At 41.0% G+C, this 22,671-nt stretch overlaps 1 protein-coding gene across 1 annotated transcript in view; it reads left to right on the forward strand.

Annotated features, from left to right (window-relative positions):
* The window catches only part of ace (angiotensin I converting enzyme (peptidyl-dipeptidase A) 1), a gene marked incomplete at both ends in the record, with an annotated part of 43,230 nt that extends 31,327 nt beyond the window's left edge, over window positions 1–11,903 (forward strand). The window contains 7 exons of the mRNA XM_080747451.1: window positions 2,849–3,018; window positions 3,764–3,987; window positions 4,360–4,504; window positions 6,123–6,221; window positions 7,957–8,079; window positions 8,601–8,785; window positions 11,704–11,903. Coding sequence (XP_080603577.1) covers window positions 2,849–3,018; window positions 3,764–3,987; window positions 4,360–4,504; window positions 6,123–6,221; window positions 7,957–8,079; window positions 8,601–8,785; window positions 11,704–11,903 — 1,146 coding nt within the window. The remainder of the gene's footprint in view (window positions 1–2,848; window positions 3,019–3,763; window positions 3,988–4,359; window positions 4,505–6,122; window positions 6,222–7,956; window positions 8,080–8,600; window positions 8,786–11,703) is intronic.
* Between the last annotated feature and the right edge of the window lie 10,768 nt (window positions 11,904–22,671).

Raw genomic sequence — 22,671 nt, forward strand, 5'->3', positions numbered from 1 at the left:
TGGAAACAGCTATTATTGATAAAATAACCACGCGATTTGTTATGTGGTTAAGTGGCTGGGTTATGCACTGGCCAAGAGATTCTCCCTTCAGAACAATTGCTTTTGTTCTGGGTACACTAAACAAAATCGTGTAAAGATTTCCTTCAGGACAGAAATAACTTTCGTCCTGGCAACACTAAACTGGAGTCTCGTGCTAAATAACACCAACTAATAATATGGACAAGCATGAATCTGTGACCAACAGTCTGCTATGTCCTCAGAACAGGAAACCGCAGTCCCTATTCTGTTACTCAAACGTGCAACGAAAAGCGATAAAACAACAAAAAGACAACAAAAAGGTACAGAATAAACGACCGATAAAATGACCATCTACTGTTATCCAAACGCAGATAAGGGTTAATTTACGACGCGTGTCAAACCAAAACATAATTAGGAGTTATCTGACTCCGACGGGGAGAACAATAATTCATTATTAATTCAAAATTCAAAGACACGACACGTAAATGTTATAATTTAAAAGAATGTTATAAATCTGGTCCTACTGTATTTCCCCTATGTTGGGCTGGCACAGACAATAGCCTATGATAGGATGTGTCCGAGCAATTTATGTGTTAAAACAAGTGAAGGTAAAATAGACTGAGCGATACTAAAACATTATTTAGCCTTGTCCGACTCCCTGAAATATCAAAAATCAAAACAATAATTCAAACTGAGAAGCGACTCATCGCGCACAGATAACTGAAGAAAACAGTATACTTATCTTAAAATATTATTCCGGTCACCAGTGGTGCATAAAGATCCGTCCTCGGACCGTGGAGCATGCAATCAGAAAACCATGTGTCCAGCGGTCCAGTGGCGGATGTCCAAGCAGGGAATGTTATAAAATAAATTGTACTGTTGTCAAAATAATAACCTTGTCTGAAAACACAGTAAACTTCCAAACTCACAGCTGGTTCTTTTATACGTGTTGTAACACCGACCCACCGGGGGAGAGAAAGTGCACCCACGGTCACTTGTCCATCCATCGGTCGGTCAAGATTACATCTGTATGCGGCGACGTAGGACCATTTTGATTGATATATTATTTGTAAACAACAACACCTTCTTATTCCCATATGAGATACAATAATCCATCACACAGAAATAAGACAGGAGAGTGATTCAGAGTGAGAATGGAATGTTTACTATGGAGAGAGAGTATTGAAGACAGGTACAGTACAGAATAATCAATGGTTCGTGCTCTCTCTGACAAATGATGTTTTGACATGAGTATAAGTATGGTCATTTGGTCAGTCAGTGGATGACGTTTAAACAGTTCATAGGATATGTTTCTTGTCCACAAATCACAAGACGAAGAGTCTGCGTACAGTAGGTTACTGGAGGAAGATGTCCTTGCTGGTGTCTGGATGACACAAGCTGAGCAAAACAATTCTCATTGTTTTCGGAACAGGCTCCAGGAAGTTGATAAGGTCTGATTTCTACCAGACGGAGACCTTGTGTAGTACTGTACATTACATGAGTATAACGGGACACAGTCACTGTGTCTTTAGGGTCAAGTGGTCAACAATATGTATTGATAAAAAGATGATATGAACCATAACAAAATACCTATCAAGTACAAATACCTCAAAAGTGTACCTAAGTAATTGTACTTAGTTACTTTACACCACTGCTATTTTCACTACTGTTGTGTGACACTCTTGCATGATGAAGTAGTAGGGCATTCATCATGTATCCATCTACGATCTACCCGACAGAAAGGATATGCATCATGTATAACAGGGGTGTTTTCAGGCCAAGGACCCCTTAGTTGAGAGAGAAATTAAGCAGGGACCCCCACAACCTGTTCATATTCCATATAATTTCATCGTTTGACAGCACGATCGTCAGTGTATGTTGGATTCGTGTTAGTGTGTGTTTTCAGATCCACTTGAACCGTCAATACTTAATAATCTTGATCTTTTCACTCCGTACTATTTTTCCCCCCCAAAGGCTTTGCGCTTTTCGCTGCGAGGCATTGTGAGCTTGTAGATCTGCTATTTTTGGCTAAAGTGGCTAAATATGGACGCTAGGGTTCAAGTGGTTAATGTAAAAAAGGAGAAAAAAAAGGTTTCCATCACACAACAATTTGGAGGACCCCCTGTAGTAACTCCAAGGACCCCCTAGTGGTCCCGGACTCCCTGTTGAAGACCCTTGATGTATAATATACTGTAAGGTTCATGATCCAGTCTGACTGTACACCTTAGTACGTGTCACATTCTTCTTCTTTACACCTGTGACTTGACAGTAAAGTTTGAGCCTGAATTTCAGTGTTGATTTTGTCAACTAAAACTAGGAAGAAAGATGTCCATCTACTACCTTTTTTGCTGATGAAATCAACATAAAAACTAAGCTATGATAACTAAAACTGAGACTAAATATATTGTCAATTTCTAAAAATAAAAAAAAATGGACAAAGATTTTAGGGAGGGACCAGTGAGATCCAGTAGAACTAAAAGACAAGTCATTTTATGTTTTGGTGTGCTCTGAAAATAGCATATAGCCTACTGTATAAGCTTACAACTCATTGCAGCGTGACACATTGTGGGCTTGTAGATCGTCTATTTTCAGCATGCAACCTGTCTAAAATCTGCCATTACGAGGCCCGCCAAAATACATTTTCGTCAACAAAATCAGTAGTAGATTTAGTCGACCAGAATCGTATATTCAGTCGACTAAAACTAGACTAAAACTAAAACTTTTCAGATGACTAAAATATGACTAAAACTAAACATTTTATATAAAAAAAACTATGACTAAAACTAAATCGGCTTTGTAATTGTGACTCTCTCTCTACTGACATCTGCAGGGCTGGAACGCCACCAGGATGTTCCAGGAATCGGACAATTTCTTCACCTCCCTGGGCCTGATTCCCATGCCCCAGTTGTTCTGGGAGAAGTCCATGCTGGTGAAGCCGGACGACAGGAACGTGGTGTGTCACGCCTCTGCCTGGGACTTCTACAACCGCAAGGACTTCAGGTTAGGACCGTCAAATGAGTACATTTACGTCAGTGGTTCTCAACCTTTTCAGGCCGCGACCCCCAAAATAATCATGTTTTAACTGGGGACCCCCCACCCTGACGAGTACTAAGAGTTGAGGCATTACATTTTGTATAACACGGTTCTATTGTGAAAATAGCAGATCTACATGCTCACAACGGCTCGGATGTAGATCTGCTATCTTCACAATTTCTGCCTCTAATATTTGGCCAATGTTTAATGTGTAATTTTAGAGGTATTAAAAAGTCCTTAAATTGTCACTTTAGAAATGTGCAGATACACTTAAACTTTATGTTTGTTTGTTTACTGTTGAGTGAGAAAATGGTGTTACACATTAGGTTAATAATTTGGGGACCCCTCCCGACCCGCAGGTTGAGAACCACTGATTTCCTCAAGCTCATGACTTTCACTACTTTGCTCAGTGGCGGAAAAAATACTTTAATGTTTTCTTTTTTAAAGTAAAAGTATCAATACCGCAATGTAGAAATAATCTGTTACAAATAAAAGTCCAGAAGAAAAAATATATATTTGAGTAAAAGCAGAAAAGTATTGGTATCAACATATATTGAAAGTGAAAAAGTAAAAGTACTCATTATGCAGAATGTCCCACTTCACAAGTTCAAAATGTATAAAACTCTTTTGAAAATAGCCGATCTACAAGCCTTTTTCAATTGCCATCCCTTGACGCCCCAAATGACGCCCCTGGTTTCTCTCTGCTGAACAGGATCAAGCAGTGCACGGTGATCACCATGGACGACCTCATCACCGTGCACCATGAGATGGGCCACGTGCAGTACTTCCTGCAGTACAAGGACCAGCCCGTGTCCTTCCGCGGCGGCGCCAACCCCGGCTTCCACGAGGCCATCGGCGACGTGCTGGCCCTGTCCGTGTCCACGCCCAAACACCTGGAGGAGATCGGCCTGCTGGAAAACGTGGAGACCAACGACGGTGGGTGACCACTTATAAACCCTCTGAACAGGACCCGAGATGGCTCTGTACTTGGACCAGTCTTTTCTGTGTACAATACACCCCTTATCCCTAAACCTTTTTGCCATTTTTTACTATTTTGTCTACAAGCTCACAAAGTAGGTGTATCAGTTATTTGAAGTATTTTAAAATGTTTTTCAAAATAGTAAAAAGAATGGAAAGCATGGACGAAAATCGGGGTCCCAAAAATAGCCAGAGTTGTGAGCTTGTAGAACGGTTATTGTTGGCCACATTGTGAGCTTGTAGATTTTTGGCTAATGTTACCCCACCTCATTCACCCACCAGCCATGCAGGTCGAGTGATTCCTCTCCTGTACTTTTTCCATATCATCAGACAGTACCATCAACTTCCTGATGAACATGGCCCTGGACAAGATTGCCTTCCTGCCCTTCGGTTACCTGATGGACCAGTGGAGATGGAAGGTGTTCGATGGACGAATCCCCAAAACCGAGTACAACAAGGAGTGGTGGAACCTCAGGTAAGGACTTCACCACACAGCAAGAACTCCTCCATGTTAATTTAACTCTGAGTTACAAATGGATGAATTAACCCTGAGGATATTACTGTGTACGTGCTACTGTGAAAACACCCTCACAGGTCAATTCCAGACATTTAAATGATCAGGCTTTTATGAACACCCTGAACAGTATTTAATTAGCTTGATTCAATATTTAGATATTTGATGTTAATGTTATCAGGCCCTCCAGTCCAGGCCCAAGGCCTCTCCCCATACACACCCATTGTCTTCTTCAAACTTCAAACTCCATTTTAACCATGATAGATTCAAGAATAGATTAAAAACACCCTTTATTCTTTCTGGTGACTAATACTACCCTATACTAAGTTATCTAAAAAACACGGCCTGTTCACGTATTAGGAGGGTAGTATGAGTCACCAGAACAAATAATGGTTGTTTTTAATGAATCTATCATGGTTAAACTGGAGTTTGAAGTTACAATGGGTGTGTATGAGGAGAGGCCCTTGAGGAGGAGGACTGTTAACATTTACATCAAATATCTAAATATTCAATCAAGTAAATTAAAAACTGTCCAGGGTGTCAGAGGACCAATTTATCTGAATGATAAAGAATACTTTATTCTCAAATTGAGTTCTGTCAGAGTGGCAGACTGGAGGAATTATTTTACTCTGTGAGCAAACAAATAATGTGTCATACAGAATGGAATGGAAGATGAAATAATATGAAACTGACAAAAGACTGCCCCAGCACCAAATAAATACACCCAGACACAAATACATCTACATAAGGTACAGAAGATATAACCAGTAAGACACCGATGGGTGAACAGCGACCTCGCCCTAAAGGGCTAACTGTACAAACTGTACATTCTGCAAGTAGAGTAATGTCAGGGGAAGCAGCTAAGAACATAGGCAAAAATCTAAGCTATTTGTGCAAATGTTGGAGTCTGTAGAACCAACTGTGAGACCCCAGACATGCTTACTCGGTTACTCGTTATGTGAAAGTCCTATGACGCTATGACGTCTTGTCTGACATCATACATACAATCCCTTTTATGCCCATATATGGAGATCCCTGTCTGTAGAACCAACCGTGTGCTGTGAGACCCCAGACATGCGTCTGTGCGTGTCAGTATCTGTCTCTCAGTCCTTGTCACCTTTTATGGACAAAGAAGGGATTCTATTAGTGTGGTTGCCCTAACAGGGCATCATATGGGAATCAGATGTAGAGGTCAGCTCCATATATGGAGATCTAAGAAATTGAGGCGTTACAGAAGGAAGGAAGGAAGGACGGACGGTCGGACAAGATGTGCTGGTTTTCATAGTTAACTGCGACCTACATTTGCAATAACTTCTGAATGGAAAAGGTCTTAAAGTACTGTACTTTCTGAATGGAAGATATAAAAAGTTACTGTATAGGTAGATGCCACAACAAATGGATGCATCCCAGAAACACACTCCGTCGCCCACAGAGAAAAAGCACCAACACCACAGAACACATCACAGCCCGGAAGCAGCACCTCCGACAGCCTAAACGAACGATTAAAAGCGCATATTAATCGTTCACGTTGACAACAATGCTTCCGTAACATTCACCATGCTTTATCGTCTCCTGGCAGAATGAAGTACCAGGGCTTGTGTCCGCCAGTAGCCCGTACGGAGGAGGACTTCGACCCGGGCGCAAAGTTCCACATCCCTGCTAACGTTCCCTACGTGAGGTGGGTCATCTGCAGTGGTGGACATTAATGAAGCACTGTGCTCAGCAAGGCTTACTTAAGGCTTAATGAAGTACATACTGTACTTTTCTACATTTCGTCACTGTCTGGCCAAAACCTCTTAACTCCATTCATGGGTTTTTAGATTTTTTGGGCATAAATCAGGGCTATTGAACACCCTTTACATCTGAGTGTTGGTTAAAATAATATTGAACCAATTGAAAGTAGTAAAACGTGCTTGGGACAAAACCAATTAAAATATAGTGAAAATAGTAAATCTACAAGCTCACAATGTGTTGCACCACGATGTGTTGTGAGCTTGTAGGTTGGCTATTTTCACTACTGATATGCTTTGAAAATGTTGGGAAAATGTTGAATCTGGGGTGGAAATGTCTACATTTCAACACAACAATGCATTGATTTAAGAATAAAGAGTACTTCATTGTAGTTTTGAATACCTAAGAATTCTTTAAAGCGAGTACTCGAGAACTTTAGCTCAAGTACAAATCTGACAGAGCAACTTTCACACAGGCTGAGTAATATTTGACCAGGCGTATCTTCACTCTCTGGAGTTGAGTACTTTGTCCACCACTGGGTTACTCTGCAGAGAGCACACACACACACACACACGCACGCACGCACGCACGCACGCACGCACGCACGCACGCACGCACGCACAATCAATCAATTACAGATGGATGATAAGATTGGCTCCCAGTGAACACGTGCAAGTAGTCTAGAGAACATGACTTGCTGCTTCTGTTCACATGTGGAAATTGAATCTGCACCACCTGTTTTTTGTTAGGAACAACGGTTAGGGTTTTTGTTTTACTGGATTGGAAACAGACATTCTGTTAGTATTTTCATGATGTGCATGTGGGTGGGTGGGCACCTCGCTGTTAAATTGGCTATTTTTTCCAAAATAAAAGCTATATGGTCAGAAATAATGCAAAGTATACATAATTTGAGCAATGCACGGTACAGTAAGTCATTATCAGGCCTAAATTTAACCTTCAACTATGCCCACAATGACTGGCTACCCACAGGTTTGTAGCAATTGTAGAAATATTAGACCTTAAATGTCATAAAAGAAATCTCAGGGGCCCATTATTCTGGTTAGCTCTTGCTGAACGGTGCAAACTCAAATTCCATGTTGCCAGATTCCAAAATCCAGATGTTGGAGCTTGCCAATACATTAACATGAATTGAGCATATTATTAGAAAAGAATATGTGTGTAAACAAAAAAAAAACAAAAAAAAACACTAACTATAGACAGTGCTGTCACGTCATGCTTCGTCACTCTCTCAGCTAAGGGGTCATTGGCCTGAAAAACGTTGAGGACCCCTGCTCTAGGCCAGTGGTTCCCAAACTTTTTAGCTCAAGACCCAAAAGAGAAATTAGACGTTTGCCTGGGACCCAAACTAGTGAAACCGCAGATCTACAAGCTCACAACGCATCACTTCGCGCCACGTTGTGAGTTCGTAGATTTGCTATTTTTACTCATTTAGGGAATTTATTCGATTTTTCATTATTTATTAATGAAATCAAATTACTTATTGCTTTTTGGCTTTTTGGGGAATTGCTTTTTGAAAATGTTTTGAAATAATAACTCAAAACAAAATGTATGAAACAAAAACGTAAGTGACCCATAAAAATGTGTCCGCGACCAACAAATGGGTCCCGACCCAGTGTTTGGGAACCCCTGCTCCAGGTAACCATGTGACATGTCTCCCTCAGGTACTTTGTGAGCTTCGTCATTCAGTTCCAGTTCCATGAGGCCCTGTGTAAGGCTGCAGGCCAACCCCTACCCCTACACACCTGTGATATCTACAGGTCTAAAGAGGCTGGGAAGCTGCTAGGGTAAAGGCACACACTCATAGAAACATCCCTACATGCATGTTCTGTACACACACACACACACACACACACACACACACACACACACACACACACACACACACACACACACACACACACACACACACACACACACACACACACATCAGAGTACTGGAGTACTTAATAGTACTTGGATACATACTTATAGCTGCAAGATGCAACTTAGGTGTTATACCCTGGAATTGAACCCGGGTCTTCCCTATGCTAGGGAAACGAATCTTCCTTATAAGAAATAACTGTTCACTTGGTAGGCTGCAGATGATGATTTATACACCAACATAATGTCAGCTTTATTTGCCGATACCGATATTGACCGAAAATTGCAAATATCTGGCTGATACTGATGGGTGCATCCCTAGCTATAAGTATGTATATTTAGTGAAATATGCAAAATATGCTCAGTGACTACTGACTATACTTTGACCCAGCAGAGTGGAACTGACATTTCTCTCCATTTAAACATGATCCTGTACTCTTCCCAGGGACGTGATGAAGCTTGGCTTCAGTAAACCCTGGCCAGAGGCGATGCAACAGATGACCGGCCAGCCCAAGATGAACGCCACCTCCCTGATGACCTACTTCCGGCCGCTCATTGACTGGCTGGAGAAGGAGAATGCCAAGAACGGCGAGACGCTGGGATGGCCAGAGTACGACTGGATACCCTCAAGTACGTCCTGCGTACACACACACACACACACACACACACACACACACACACACACACACACACAGGCACACGCACACGCGCACACACACACACACACACACACACACACACACACACACACACACACACACACACACACACACACACACAGTGGTGGAGTAAAAGTAGTAAGTAAGTAAAAGTATCAATACTGCAATATAGAAATACCCTGTTACAAGTAAAAGTCCGAAATTCAAAATGTACTTGAGTAAAAGTATGAAAGAGTTGGCATCAACTTGTACTTAAAGTACCAAAAGTAAAAGTAGAAAATGTTTCAAAATAGCAGATCTACAAGCAACGCTTGTAGCGATGCGACGCGTTGTGTGCTTGTAGATCTGCTATTATCAAAACAAATGTTAGCCCCAGAATAGGGATGCAGCAACTACTGTAATAACGGTTTGTAATGTAGTAAACCTAAATGTATTACAATCATATCACAATAACAGATGTTTTCATAATGTAATAGTGTGTTACTCTAGCTGCGTTTACATGGACACCTTTAATCGGGTTAAAATAAACCTGATTAAAATTCTCCATGTATACACCTAAATAAACAAGATTAAACCAACCCAATTTACATTCTAGTCGGGTGCAGACGGGTGGTCTAGAGTCTAGACCTTTTTACAACCCGATCAAACACCAGATCGGATTGATCTCACCACATGTAAACACTTAATCCAAAACCTTCAAATCTATCTTCCCTTGGGAGTGGGGTCTGTCTGTTTCTTTCTCTATTGCAAGGCTGTGTTCGCTGAGTCTGTACCTAGTCAAGGCTTTCCTAAGTTTTGGGTCTTTTACTGTGCTCAGATATTCTGCTAATGTATATTCTCTTTTTAGTGCCAGATAGCATTCCATTTTGCTTTGGTTTTGGGTTGTCTCTTTCCAGTATGTTAGGTAGCTTTCTTTTTGTTTTCTTATAATCTGGTTTGGTCCAGAGTGTTTTCCGTTTGGTAGTTGGGCTTCTGTTTGTGCACAGAGTCCCTGGGCCAGCTGACTGAGGGGGCAACCCTGTAGGTTTTCACTATGGTTGAGGGCTATGCTATGGAGCTTGTCTGGGTTGCTTTCTTTTAGGTGATTATAGAATTTAAGTGCTCTCTTTTTTACTTTTATAATGAGTGGGTATCGTCCTAATTCTGCCCTGCAAGCATTGTTTGTTGTTTTCCGTTGGGTGTGGAGTATAGATTTGCAGAGTTCTGTGTGCAGAGTTTCAGTTTGGTGTTTGTCCCATTTTTCAAATTCTTGGTTGGCAAGGGGACCCCAGATCTCGCAGCCATAGAGGGAGATGGGTTCTATAACGGAGTCTAGTGTCTTTAGCCAGATTTATATTGGGATATCTAGCTTAACGTTCCTTTTGATGGCATAGAAAGCCCTTCTCGCCTTTTCTCTCAGGTCGTTAGCAGCTTTGTTGAAGTTTCCTGTGCTACTGATGTTTAAGCCAAGGTATGTATAGTTTTTTGTGTGTTCTAGTGCTGTGGTATTTAGAAAGAATTGTTGGTTTAGGCGGTTTTGTCTTTTTTGGAATACCATGATTTTTGTCTTGGCTAGATTTACTGTCAAGGCCCACTGTGAGAATTTGTGCAGGAGGTCAAGGTGCTGCTGTAATCCTTCTTTGGTGGGGGACAGTAACACCAGATCATCTGCGAATAGTAGACATTTGACTTCTGTGTCTGCTAGAGGGATGCCTGGTGTTGTTGACTGTTCTAGTGTTTTTGCCAATTCATTGATGTATTTGTTAAAGAGGGTTGGACTCAGGCTGCATCCTTGTCTAACTCCTCTGCTTTGATGAAAGAAGTCTGTGTGTTGTTTCCCAATCCTAACAGCACAGGTGTTGTTTGTGTACATTGATTTTATGATGTCATAGGTTTTTCCCCCAATGCCACTTTCTAGCAGTTTGTACAGTAGGCCCTCACTTGTCAGTGTCATGGTCAGTATCATGGTCAGTATCATTTTTCAAAAATACGTTATTATGTTATGCACTCTACAAATGTTATTATTATGAGCTGATTATTACATTGTGAGCTTTTATTACATTAAAAATATTACATTATGAACTCGTATTTTCAGCCATTATGGTCCCAAACGTGAGGCTTCTGCTGTTTGATGATTTTCCTCCCAGACATACAATGTGGCACATCCTCCTCAGACTCGGTCATTCACTGTGCTGGACTTCTTGGCTCGGCTTCCAGTGAAATCAATCTCCTGCTCTTTTAGATTCACTGATGAAATACCGCTGAAAGGATGTGTGCACATTAAACGGATAAAAGAAAACGTAGAGTAAAAGTATGACACAGACTCAGGGAGAGAGAGAGTGAAAGATGAGCCAGGAGGTAAAATTGAAAGAGATAGCGGATCTGGTTTTGGAGTCATTAAGAAGTTATTAGGAGACAGAGGGTAAGAGGTAGCGAAACCACACAATTTGTTCTATTTCGTTACACAGTACAGTGAGTACACTATGTCAAGCTGTTGCATACACCTGTTTCTATAGGGTATTTTTAGGGTATCTATTTGGTTTTGATTATCTAGTTCAGTGGTTCTCAAAGTGGATTTCAGGGACTCTCTAGGTTCTTTATGTGGGTCTAAATTGACCCATACAAGTCTGTAACTTTGACAGTGTACAATTGTACACTGTCAGAGTTAAGGGGAGACCTTCAAATTTCGTTTGAGAAACACTGATCTACAGTAGTTCTATAAAACGTGTTGCTCACTCAATTGACGTGTGTGTGTGTGTGTGTGTGTGTGTGTGTGTGTGTGTGTGTGTGTGTGTGTGTGTGTGTGTGTGTGTGTGTGTGTGTGTGTGTGTGTGTGGTGTACAGGTGATAGTGCGCCCCCTCCAACGCCCCCTACAACGCCACCTACAGCGCCCCCTACTGGTCCTACAGAGCCTACGACCACCCCTACAACAACCGCTGGTAAAGTGGACTTCCTGGGTTTGAGCGTGGACCAGGCGGCCGCCGTGGCCGGCCAGTGGATCTTGTTGGTCCTCGGCATGGTCCTGCTGGTCGCCACTCTCCTATTGGTCTACAAGAGCAGGAAGTCGAACAGCAAAAGGTCTTCATCCGAAATGGAGCTAAAGTCGTAGTCATGTTAAAAGCTGTCTGACGCTGCGGTTCTCAACCTGGGGGGCTGTGCACGTGGCCCCTCCAAATACACTAAGATTCAACCACTTAAACCCTCTAGACTTAGAATTAGTCAACTGGATCTGAATCGCAACTGTACTCGGACCGCTCCTTTTCGTCTACACCAAATCTCTTCATCAAAAAATAGCCGATACAAGTTGTGGGCTTGTAGATTGTTTTGAGCAATCTGCAACATTCGCTCTACCTGTTTTGGGCAAATGTTCCTCCCCAGAATGTTTATTTCCAAATAGTAGCCTGGGCGTTTTTGGACTGATTTGGACCCCATGCGTTTAAAAGAACCAGGCAGCTATTTGCAACATTTATTTGTGTCTATTTGAATGGTGCTTTATATGCAAAATTGGGTCAGACCGCTGGCTACTATTTGGAAATATACATGCTGGGGTTTAAGTGGGGTAAAAAAAAAAAAGAAGATATTGGCATTTCTTTCTTTAAAACCGTGAAAAAAAATTGTTTTCATTGTGAAACTGTTAAATAAGAACTTAAAGTATACTATGTTAGTTACATTAATCCAAACCGCAACACATTCAAATGATTGGTCATTAAAATGATCTGCTTTGTTAAGTGGTCAGATGGGTGGGCAGCGAACGCTTTAGAGATTTCAATTGGGCCCTGATCCAGAAAAGGTTGAGAACCACTGGTCTGAAGTGAAGCCTATAGCACAATACCAACCTCAGTGTGCACCTTTGATGTTTATGTGTACTGTACAGTACGACTGATCAAATTTGCTTTTCTTTTTGGTCTGCCTTTCTCATGCGTCTTGTATATGTATTGTATACATTTGGAATTATTTTGGCTATGCAAAATGACCTTACAGTTTTGTAATTTATTTGTAATATTTGAATGCTGGTGGGGTGGGATGGGGAAATGTTTTGAAAATGAATGTTTGTAAAGTCTTTAATTGTGTGTGCATTTTCAAATATTTGATTTTCAGTGAATCCTCTTTGCCTTTCTAGAATAAAGAATTATATTTCTTTTGTACAGTGGACTGGAAATGCTAAACAAATGTACATTTCACAAAGACACATGATTGGAACAGAAAACATGTCATGGATTTGATATCTTAACGCATCTGCCTTCGCATCTGCCTTCCAAACACATAATTAATCCCGTGAAACAGAGATGAATCTGAGTAGGTCTAGTATTAGGCGTATAAAATATATTTAAAAATAAATCATATCCGACTGCAATGTTTCACATAAGTCGGCAGCCTGGTGGCGCTAAAAAAGGCAGATGTGAAAAATGCAGGGCAGACATTTTTCCTTGGACTGCATACAACATTTTATGCAGATTGGTGCGGTTATAGGTAAAACACGAATCAACCTGTTATAGCGCCAACACGTGGCAGATTTGAAGATTTTCAAGTGGCAATTCTTCCTCTGCCTGATGGGAATGTGCGTGCAAATTTTCACTGAAATGAAATCACACTCTGTTCCTGCAAACTTACAATGGAATATGAAAAATCCGACAGAACTGTTTAGTTTAGTGACTATAGAGATACCGTGTACCTATTTGAGTGATGTTCTTGTTTGGACAAAATATGTAGGAGTAGGCCTTTAGGCCTATAAAAAAAGCTTGTTCAGTGTCTAAAAAGCTGCGCCTCACAACAGTCAGGCGTCAGGTTTGAACACAGCATCCTCGTTCAAATAAGAACAAGGGTTATCCACCATTCTTGCTTCCTCGGAGGAAATGGAACAGTCTCGGAATCGAGGAAAGAAGCGACCTTCGCTACCCCCCGACCCCACACACATACCTGCCAACTCTCCTGTCTTTGGAAGAAGTCTACTGTTATTTTACCATGTCTCCTGTTCCAGAATGTGCCCCAAAACAGGAGATTCATAGATTGACGAGCTCTGCACGGCTGCAGCCACACAGACAGCCAGCCCAGACAACCTGAGTAGACTACACACAAAAGAATAAGAGGTTCTTCAGTGGTTCTTTGGCGTAATCATAGGGGAACCGTTTGGTTTTTGGTGCTTATGTAATATTGGAGATGACTAAATATGCTTCTAAGTCACATTTTAGTCAAAACCTGTATAAAAACCTGTATAATGTCTTACCGAATATGGCTTAAAGGAGTCATCCAGACCAAAACACATATAGGGTTAAATCTCTGTCTTTTATCATACCCCTTTATACCTGCTTTAGTCGATTTTTTCATAGCTGCCCCTGTTGCTAGATTTCGGCTGCCCCTGTTGCTAGATTTTGCGGGCCCTCTCATAACTAACAGAGTAGATAGACTTTATACTGGTGCGGTTATTTCTTCAGCTTCAAAGTTAGTATTTTTTTATTGGATTGTGTTTACGCAACGTCATGAGACCAACCAAACCGCTGTTTTGACCTCACAGGCACCCTTACTTGTCAAACGGCTTCTGCTCTGCACCAGAGCAGGGAGAGGAGAGGCTAGAAAGGGAGGGGAGGGGAGGGAGGGGTCGGTTTGACAAGCCATAATTTCAATGTTGCACGACAAAGACGTTGTTAATATGACGTTTTTTCTACAGAGAGACAAAGATATTATAGATATCTTTTTTTTTTCTTTTGTAACATTGTTTGTTGTTTGTCTAATAAGAAAAAAGACCATGAAATTTCAAGCAGTTAGTGGCTCAATGAGTTAAGACACTGTGCTTGTGATTCTCAGGCCATGAGTTCAAACCCTGTGATGGCTTTTCTTTAAAGACTGATTTCCAGCAGGATTACTTCAAAGCAGCACAGAAAGCGTTGTGGGACGATGTAAAATACTCCAGTGAATTAAAATTATCAATAGGCCTACTGCAAAACTCTGTTACGAGTAAAAATCCAGAATTCAATATGTACTTGAGTAAAAGTATAAAAGTATTTATTGGAATTGACGTGTGTGTGTGTGTGTGTGTGTGTGTGTGTGTGTGTGTGTGTGTGTGTGTGCGCGCGCGCGCGCGCGTGTGTGTGTGTGTGTGTGTGTGTGTGTGTGTACGTGCGCGCGCTCTCTCTCTCTCTCATAAAATATCACAAGTAAATGTTTGAATAAACGTTTATTTACATAGAAAATAGGAGGAATTTGACTTATTTCAAGCCTACCTATAAAATCATCATCATCATCATCACCACCACAATTAGTCTATAGATTATAGAATATTCATGTTGATGTAATAGCCTACTTGTATTTTGTGTCGGCGTTGTATTTATTTCAAATGCGTGTTTTAGCGACGACTGGTGGTAAGGTCTGTGTATGGACGTCTGACTTTGGACGGCGCATGCCCGTCGTATAGACGGCGTGCGAACGCTGGCCTAGTAATGGCTGTTTTTTGGTGTGTGGCAGGTCTGACTTGGACGTCGTATCCACGTCGTATGGACGGCGTCGCCCGCCGGTTCTGTGAGTGGGTAGAGGACAGAGTCTGTAGAAAAGGTGTCACATTAAAGTCCAATTGAAGTCTTTACTTAAACTGATTTCCAGCAGAATAACTTATTAAGCAGCACAGAAAGCACTATGAGACAACCTCGCCGTGCTGGTAATGTGGTCTGTGACTACTAACATTAGATTATATAGGCCCTAAATTACTCGGAGGTGGCAACCGTGGCAAGGGTGTAATTTTTTCAGCTTGGACGGTCCGGCCGTCGGCTCTTTTAGTGCAGCTAAAAGCACGTCGTTAGCCTTATTTTAACCACAGCAGAGAACAGGAGGTGAGAATGTCCTGCTGTGAGGACGTACAGTAGGCCTACAGTAGGCTATAGGTGTCAGGTGAGGCAAGCCTGAGTATTGTTTAATAGGGGATTGAAGAAGTGTTATTGATCGCCGTTAGCTTTTTTTTGGGAGCGTTTAATAATAATAATAATAAAATAATAATAATAATCATTAAAAACAAATTGTAGGAAACATAACATTAAGAGACCCATAATGTGACTGTGTGACCGACCCTCAAAAGGGTCGCGCCAAACGGAGCCAACTATTGGGATACAGTTTGGTCTAAATCTGTAATTAAAGCAACAAAGTAGATTTATTTGAGGTAATTGTACTCTAAGTAAGTGTGTTAACATGTTCTAGGAGGAGTTGACCCTCAAACCCCCGTTGGGGGGTCGTAAACCCGATGTTTAAAAAGATAGTAACTGAGCAAAAAATGAAGAAAATGAACGCAGCTGCCGCCCCGAGCGGCGCAGCGGCGGCGGCGATGATTGCCGATGAATGCCGAACAGGGCGACGCCATGAACAGCGGCTGCGTTGCAAACTGCAGAACCGGGATGTTGTTTCGACGTCCCCGATGCGTCAGGAACTAGGATGTTGTTTCGTCTTCTTGCACCGCAGAAACGGTGAAACACCGTCCGAGTTCCGAGATCTCCAAACACCAACGCTCTTCAGTCACAAAATACAGCGCGCACACACACACACACACACACACAAACACACACGCACACACACACACACACACACACACACACACACACACACACACACACACACACACACACACACACACACACACACACACACACACACACACACATACTAGCCGGAGTGTTGCAGTGGTCTTGGGTCGCGCGCCTCCGACGACCCAAACCTTTTTGAGTCTTAACTCATTGGCCCATTGATGTCTTTTCTTTAAAGACTGATTTCCAGCAGGATTACTTCAAAAGCAGCACAGAAAGCGTTGTGAGACGATGTAAAATACTCAATAGTCTACTGCAAAACTCTGTTAGGAAGTAAAAATCCAGAATTCAATATGTAGCCTACTTGAGTAAAAGTAGGCCTATAAAAGTATTTATTGGAATAATTGACGTGTGTGTGTGTGTGTGTGTGTGTGTGTGTGTGTGTGTGTGTGTGTGTGTGTGTGTGTGTGTGTGTGTGTGTGTGTGTGTGTGTGTGTGTGTGTGCGTGTGTGCGTGCGTGCGTGCGTGCACACGCTCGCTCTCATAAAATATCACAAGTAAATGTTTGAATAAACGTTTATTTACATAGAAAATAGGAGGAATTTGACTTATTTCAAGCCTACCTATAAAACACGAATACCTATATCATCATCATCATCATCATCATCATCATCACCACCACCACCACCACCACCACAATTAGTCTATAGATTATAGAATATTCATGTTGATGTATAGAGTTTTTATTTTATCTGTATACCTGCTTTGGTAATGTAAACGTATGTTTTCTCATTCCAATAAAGTGCTTTGAAATTGAATTGAATTGCAAGAGATGAGGCCGCAACTGATCACCATAACATAAGTGAGCTAAATTTGGCGTTGCAGGTTGCTTCCTGGACTGTTGTATGGGCGACACGGGTTCGCCTCCCGTCGGAGGCGCTGCCTCGCTCAGTCTGCTACAATATACAGCCTAATATTTGGACCAGTGAGTCACTGAGGTTTTCAATATTTTAGCTGGATAATAAGACAAAAGGTAGAGTCCTGTTTCTATTGTGGTTCCAAAACATTCAAACATCTAGACAAGCAATGGATCACTAGCATCCTTTAAAATTGCCCTGAAAAACCAGGCAGCAGCCGTTCGCAACTGGTAAAAAACCTAGCCCAACCCTACCCTCCCTGCCCCTTCCTTGTATATACTTGTATACTCGTATATTCCTTGTACATACTTACTGTCTGTTTAGATTTACTGTATATTCCTTGTATATAGGCTACTTACTGTTTGTTTAGATTTAATACTGTTTTCTTTTCTTTTTTTCCCCTTTTTCTTTACATATCTACTGCATAGTACTGTGTTCTATTTGTCTGTCATTCAATGTTATATGAGATACTTAAATGGTTTCCTGTTGAAATAAGCTTAGTCTTTTCATTGATCTCCTTTTAGTAGACCTTGTAGACTACCAGTGAACTGTACCGTCATGAATCTGTACATTTTCCTATGCAAACTTCTAATAAAGCCTTCAATCAATCAATCAATCAATCTGTAGACAAAATATTTGAATAAACGTTTATTTACATAGAAAATAGGAGGCATTTTGACTTTCAAGCCTACCTATAAAATCATCATCATCATCAACACAATTAGTCTATAGAATATATTCATGTTGTTGTATAGCCTACTTGTACCATTGAGCCAGCCAAGGCACCTTTAGGCCCTCAACAGGTTTCTCCTGGTGCTTTTGATTTGTTCTAATTCTGTAATTAAAGCAACAAAGTAGATTATTTGAGGTAATTGTACTCTAAGTAAGTGTGTTAACATGTTCTAGGAGGAGCTGACCCCCAAACCCCCGTTGGGGGGTCGAAAACCCGATGTTTATAAAACTGAATCAGCTGGAACTTAGAATCTGAACGCAGCTGCTGTTCTTGGCGTCGCCTGTTCGTCATTCATCGGCAATCATCGGCGCCGCTCGGGGCGGCAGAACCGGGATGGCGTTTGGAGGTCTGTGCAGCAGCCGGAACCGGGACGGTGTTGCTTCCTTGTCTGCTGAATGGGGGACTCGGGTTCGCCTCCCGTCGGAGGTGAGCTAGCTGCCTCGCTCAGTCTGCTACTTTACAATATATAATATTTGGACCAGGCAGTGAGTCACTGAGGTTTTCAAAATTTTAGCTGGATAATAAGACAAAAGGTAGAGTCCTGTTTCTATTGTGGTTCCAAAACATTCAAACATCTAGACAAGCAATCTGTAGACAAAATGTTTGAATAAACGTTTATTTACATAGAAAATAGGAGGAATTTTGACTTTCAAGCCTACCTATAAAATCATCATCATCATCATCATCATCATCATCATCATCATCACAATTAGTCTATAGATTATAGAATATTCATGTTGTTGTATAGCCTACTTGTACCATTGTACCAAGGAACCTTTAGGCCCTCAACAGGTTTCTCCTGGTGCTGAAACCTGGGGTTTGGCTGGGGTTTGAACATGAAATCTCTGTATTCAGAGTCTGTTCATTAGACCACAAGAACATGGCTCAGCCACTCTGAGCAGATGTCTCTTAGTGCTTTTGACTTCTTTCTTTTGTATTTCAGCCTTGAAAAAGTCAAGGTTCTCTGTAGGAGGACTGCGACTTGAACACTAAATGTCTGTGCTCAGAGTCTGTTCTTCAAATCTCTAGAGTCTAGACCATCACACTGTCAGTGCCAGGAGACACTGCTATTGAATACTTATTATGTGTGTTAAGCCTTCAGTTAATAAATGTCAATCACTCTAGCATATAAGACTGACTGGGATTTGAACATGGGACATCTGTGGTCCAAGTTTGCTTATTAGACCATCATTCCCTCACTGGAAGGAAATGTCTCTTAATGCTTTTGAGTTGTTCTTCTGTATTTAGTGGTCAGAGTTTGATCATTAGACCACTACTGGGTCACTGTGTGGAGAGTTTTTCTTAGTGCTTTTGAGTTGTTCTTTTGTATTTTTGCCTTGAAAATATCAAAGTACTCCAGCATTGAACCATAGGGGGAGTGGTATTTTGAACATGGAATATCTGTGCTGAGAGTCTGATCATTAGACCATGGCTTAGTCACTCTGAGCAGATGTTTCTTAGTGCTTTTTACTTGTTCTTTTGTATTTCAGCCTTGAAAATGTGAAGGTTTTGTCGGACTGGGATTTGAACACAGAGAGTCTGTGTACAGTGTCTGATATTTAAACCTCTACACCATCAGACTGCCAGCAGACTCTACTAGTACTATTGAAGACTTCTTATGTATGTTCTTTACCTCATTAGTATAATTGAAATAGGCTAGAGGCCTCAGGCGCCCCCCCATGCTTACTCAGTTATTCGTTACATGAAAATCCTATGACATCATAGATACAATCCCTTTTATGCCCATGGAGATCCATGTCTGTACCAGCCACACAGATATGGGCTGTCTTCCTCCATATATGGGCATTCCCATATGAAGTCCTGTTATGGGCTTAATATAAATGATCAGGGATCTCCATAAATGGGCATAGAGTGGTTCCCATGACATCACAACATACCATCCCCTTTTATGCCCATACATCCATACCACTGATGTCACCTGTTTATGCCCATATATGGAGATCCCTGCTCTGAGTATCTGACATCACTGTGATGTCACAGTGATGTGTCAGGGGAACCATAGTGTCAGGCTTTACCTGTACGAACAAATATGGACAAGCTGACAGTAATATAATAATATTTGATTGTCCATAGGCCATCAAATATCAAATACCAGAACAGGCAGCCTTGGTCATATATGGATGCGTGACAGTCAACAATGTGATGTCACAACAGGTCAGCTACAGACATTAAGGCGTTACAGACTCACTGACTCAATGACTGACAGACAGGATCTGCCGGGTTTCATAGTAAACTACGAACTACGGCAAGTTATTCAATACACACAAATAAATGTAATTTTTTTCCAAAGGAGACCAATTTCATGATATTGCTTTAAAAGCAAATATCCCACCGACTAATAAGAGAAAGCACATTGATAGGGAGAATGTAGTGTATACATTGTCTGAAACATTGTTTTTGTTGTTAATATGTTTCCCAAGTTGTTAATGCGATATGTTGCATTTTCTCTTCTGGTTTGCTCATTTTCGTTTGTGAAATGTGTTTTTGACTTCCAGGCCAATGTCATTTCAGGGGAACCCGAATTGGTAAGAATTGAACCAGAGCGTTCATTACAAACAGTTTAATGACATTGAAACAGCACAGTTAAAAAAAAAGAAACACCAATGTATAGAGAGAGGAGTTTGTGCACTGGTTTCAGTCCTTCCCTCTTAACTGAGTGAGTCAATGGGGCCTCTGTGGTGATTTCCACAGATAGTCCAGTGTGCAGAATACCTGTGGGCTCTCAGGTGACGGAGGCAACACAACACTTGGTCCCGCCGCACAATTCAGATGACTGACTTGTCTCTTCACTGAAAAAACACAGTCCAGCTCCATGTGAAGAGTTTCATTTCAAATGGTATTTACATATTTGAAAAGGGTGACACCTGGTCTTAAAAATATTGACGCACACACAAACACGCGCACACACACACACACACACACGCACGCACGCACGCACACACAAACGAGTTGGTATAAACAATGGACAGCGGTACACACAGAGTCCTTAATTGACAAAAAGGCAAATCTGTTGGACTGGATATTTTCTTGATATCTTCAGAATATTGTGTGATTAAACAAGATTTTGTGACAAATGTCATCTTACAAAAATAGACGTTTAATATATTTGGGAGATTGACCTTTAATTCTCAGGTTGACCACGATGGGGGCCCTGCTGTGATTATGGTCCATTATTAGTGGCAGTCTGGGATATGCATAGCAAGGCCTGACAGTTATTACATCATCGTCTAATCGCAATTACTTGACATAATCGCAATTATTTGACATAATCGCAATTATTTTGTCATAATCGTTTACATATTGAAAATATTTTAATATATTTTCAAACATTTAAAAAAAATAGTGGAAATAGCAGATCTAAAAGCTTCTAGATCGTATATTTTCACTCTCAATGTCCTTTTTTAAGTATAAAGTTGTCAAATATGTCAGGCATTTCTTTGTATATTTAGGAGGTTATGTGTCATATCTGCCATGTGCAACTTCAAAGCCTACAAGCCAAACAGAAATGGAATTGTCAACGACAAAAAAACACAATTAAATCGTTAATCACAATTATTTGAGTGACAATTAATCGTCATGTAAAATGTCATAATCGTGACAGACCTATGCATAGCACAGGTGGAATGAAACAGAAGCAACTATGGCAATATGCAGTCAGATGCAAAAGTAAAGTACTGTAGCTGTTCGTTCAAAGTCCATGAAATCAGCCCTCACTATTCTACAACTCATTCTGTATCTGTGTGCTATAGCTCACAATCGTGACACTTCCAGACACAACATACAGTAACTATATTATTATTCCAGTGTTGAGACTCCCCATATGTGATTACTTGAGGATAGCCAGTGACTGTAATCACGATACAGTGTAATAAATAGCAATCCCTTGGGCCGCAGTGGTTTCAAATGCACTCCTGCTGCCAACCCTCATCAAATGTTGACTAGACCTTAAAGTGGATAAGTTGGTTTTCAAAAGTGGATAAGTAGATTTTGGTCATCTACAGAGGCCTGTCATGGAATGTTTGCAGCCTGGTTACTACTGTATTTGTTCAAGACGTGATGACAAAAGGAAAGACTATAAGTTCATGACCTCGTGGTGTGCCCTTTGTCTAGTAACCCGTCTGTGAACATTTTGTCATAAAACCTATATTTTCCCTCTCTTGGAGTGCTGGCAGCATATGAGAGACATTTATAGGAGAAAACCTGGAGAATGCTAAAATATGCTGGATGAATTTCATTATGCACTTAAACCATTTGTCTCAGACAAATCAATGTGCTCTGTATTTGTTTCCAGAAAGCCGGGAGAAAGGCTTCCATTTGTCAAGGTAGCTTGACAAAATAATACACAGTTAATGCTGCCAGCAAAATTGTGTTTGATAAGATAAGCTATTTACGGTTTGCTAAACTTCAACACAAACATTCAAATAAGGCACTCTTGAATATTCATCACAGAATGTGTGTTGGCCAACAGTACAAAATGATCTCTGGGACTACTGCTGTAGGTTTAATAACCATGCTGCTGGTTGTTAAACCTAACAAAGTGATGCTCAAGGACAGAGCTGAGCTGAAAGAACAATTAACAATCACAGAGAAAATCAATAGACTCTTTCCTCTGATTAGAGACAAAACAGACGTAATAGATTACCAGCAGGAAAAACAAACAACAAAATAGAAATATATATGCAAAAGGCTTACACAAATTCTGCA

This window comes from Nannobrachium achirus, assembly GCF_963921795.1.
Source record: "Nannobrachium achirus genome assembly, chromosome: 18".
In the NCBI taxonomy this organism is placed as follows: domain Eukaryota; kingdom Metazoa; phylum Chordata; class Actinopteri; order Myctophiformes; family Myctophidae; genus Nannobrachium; species Nannobrachium achirus.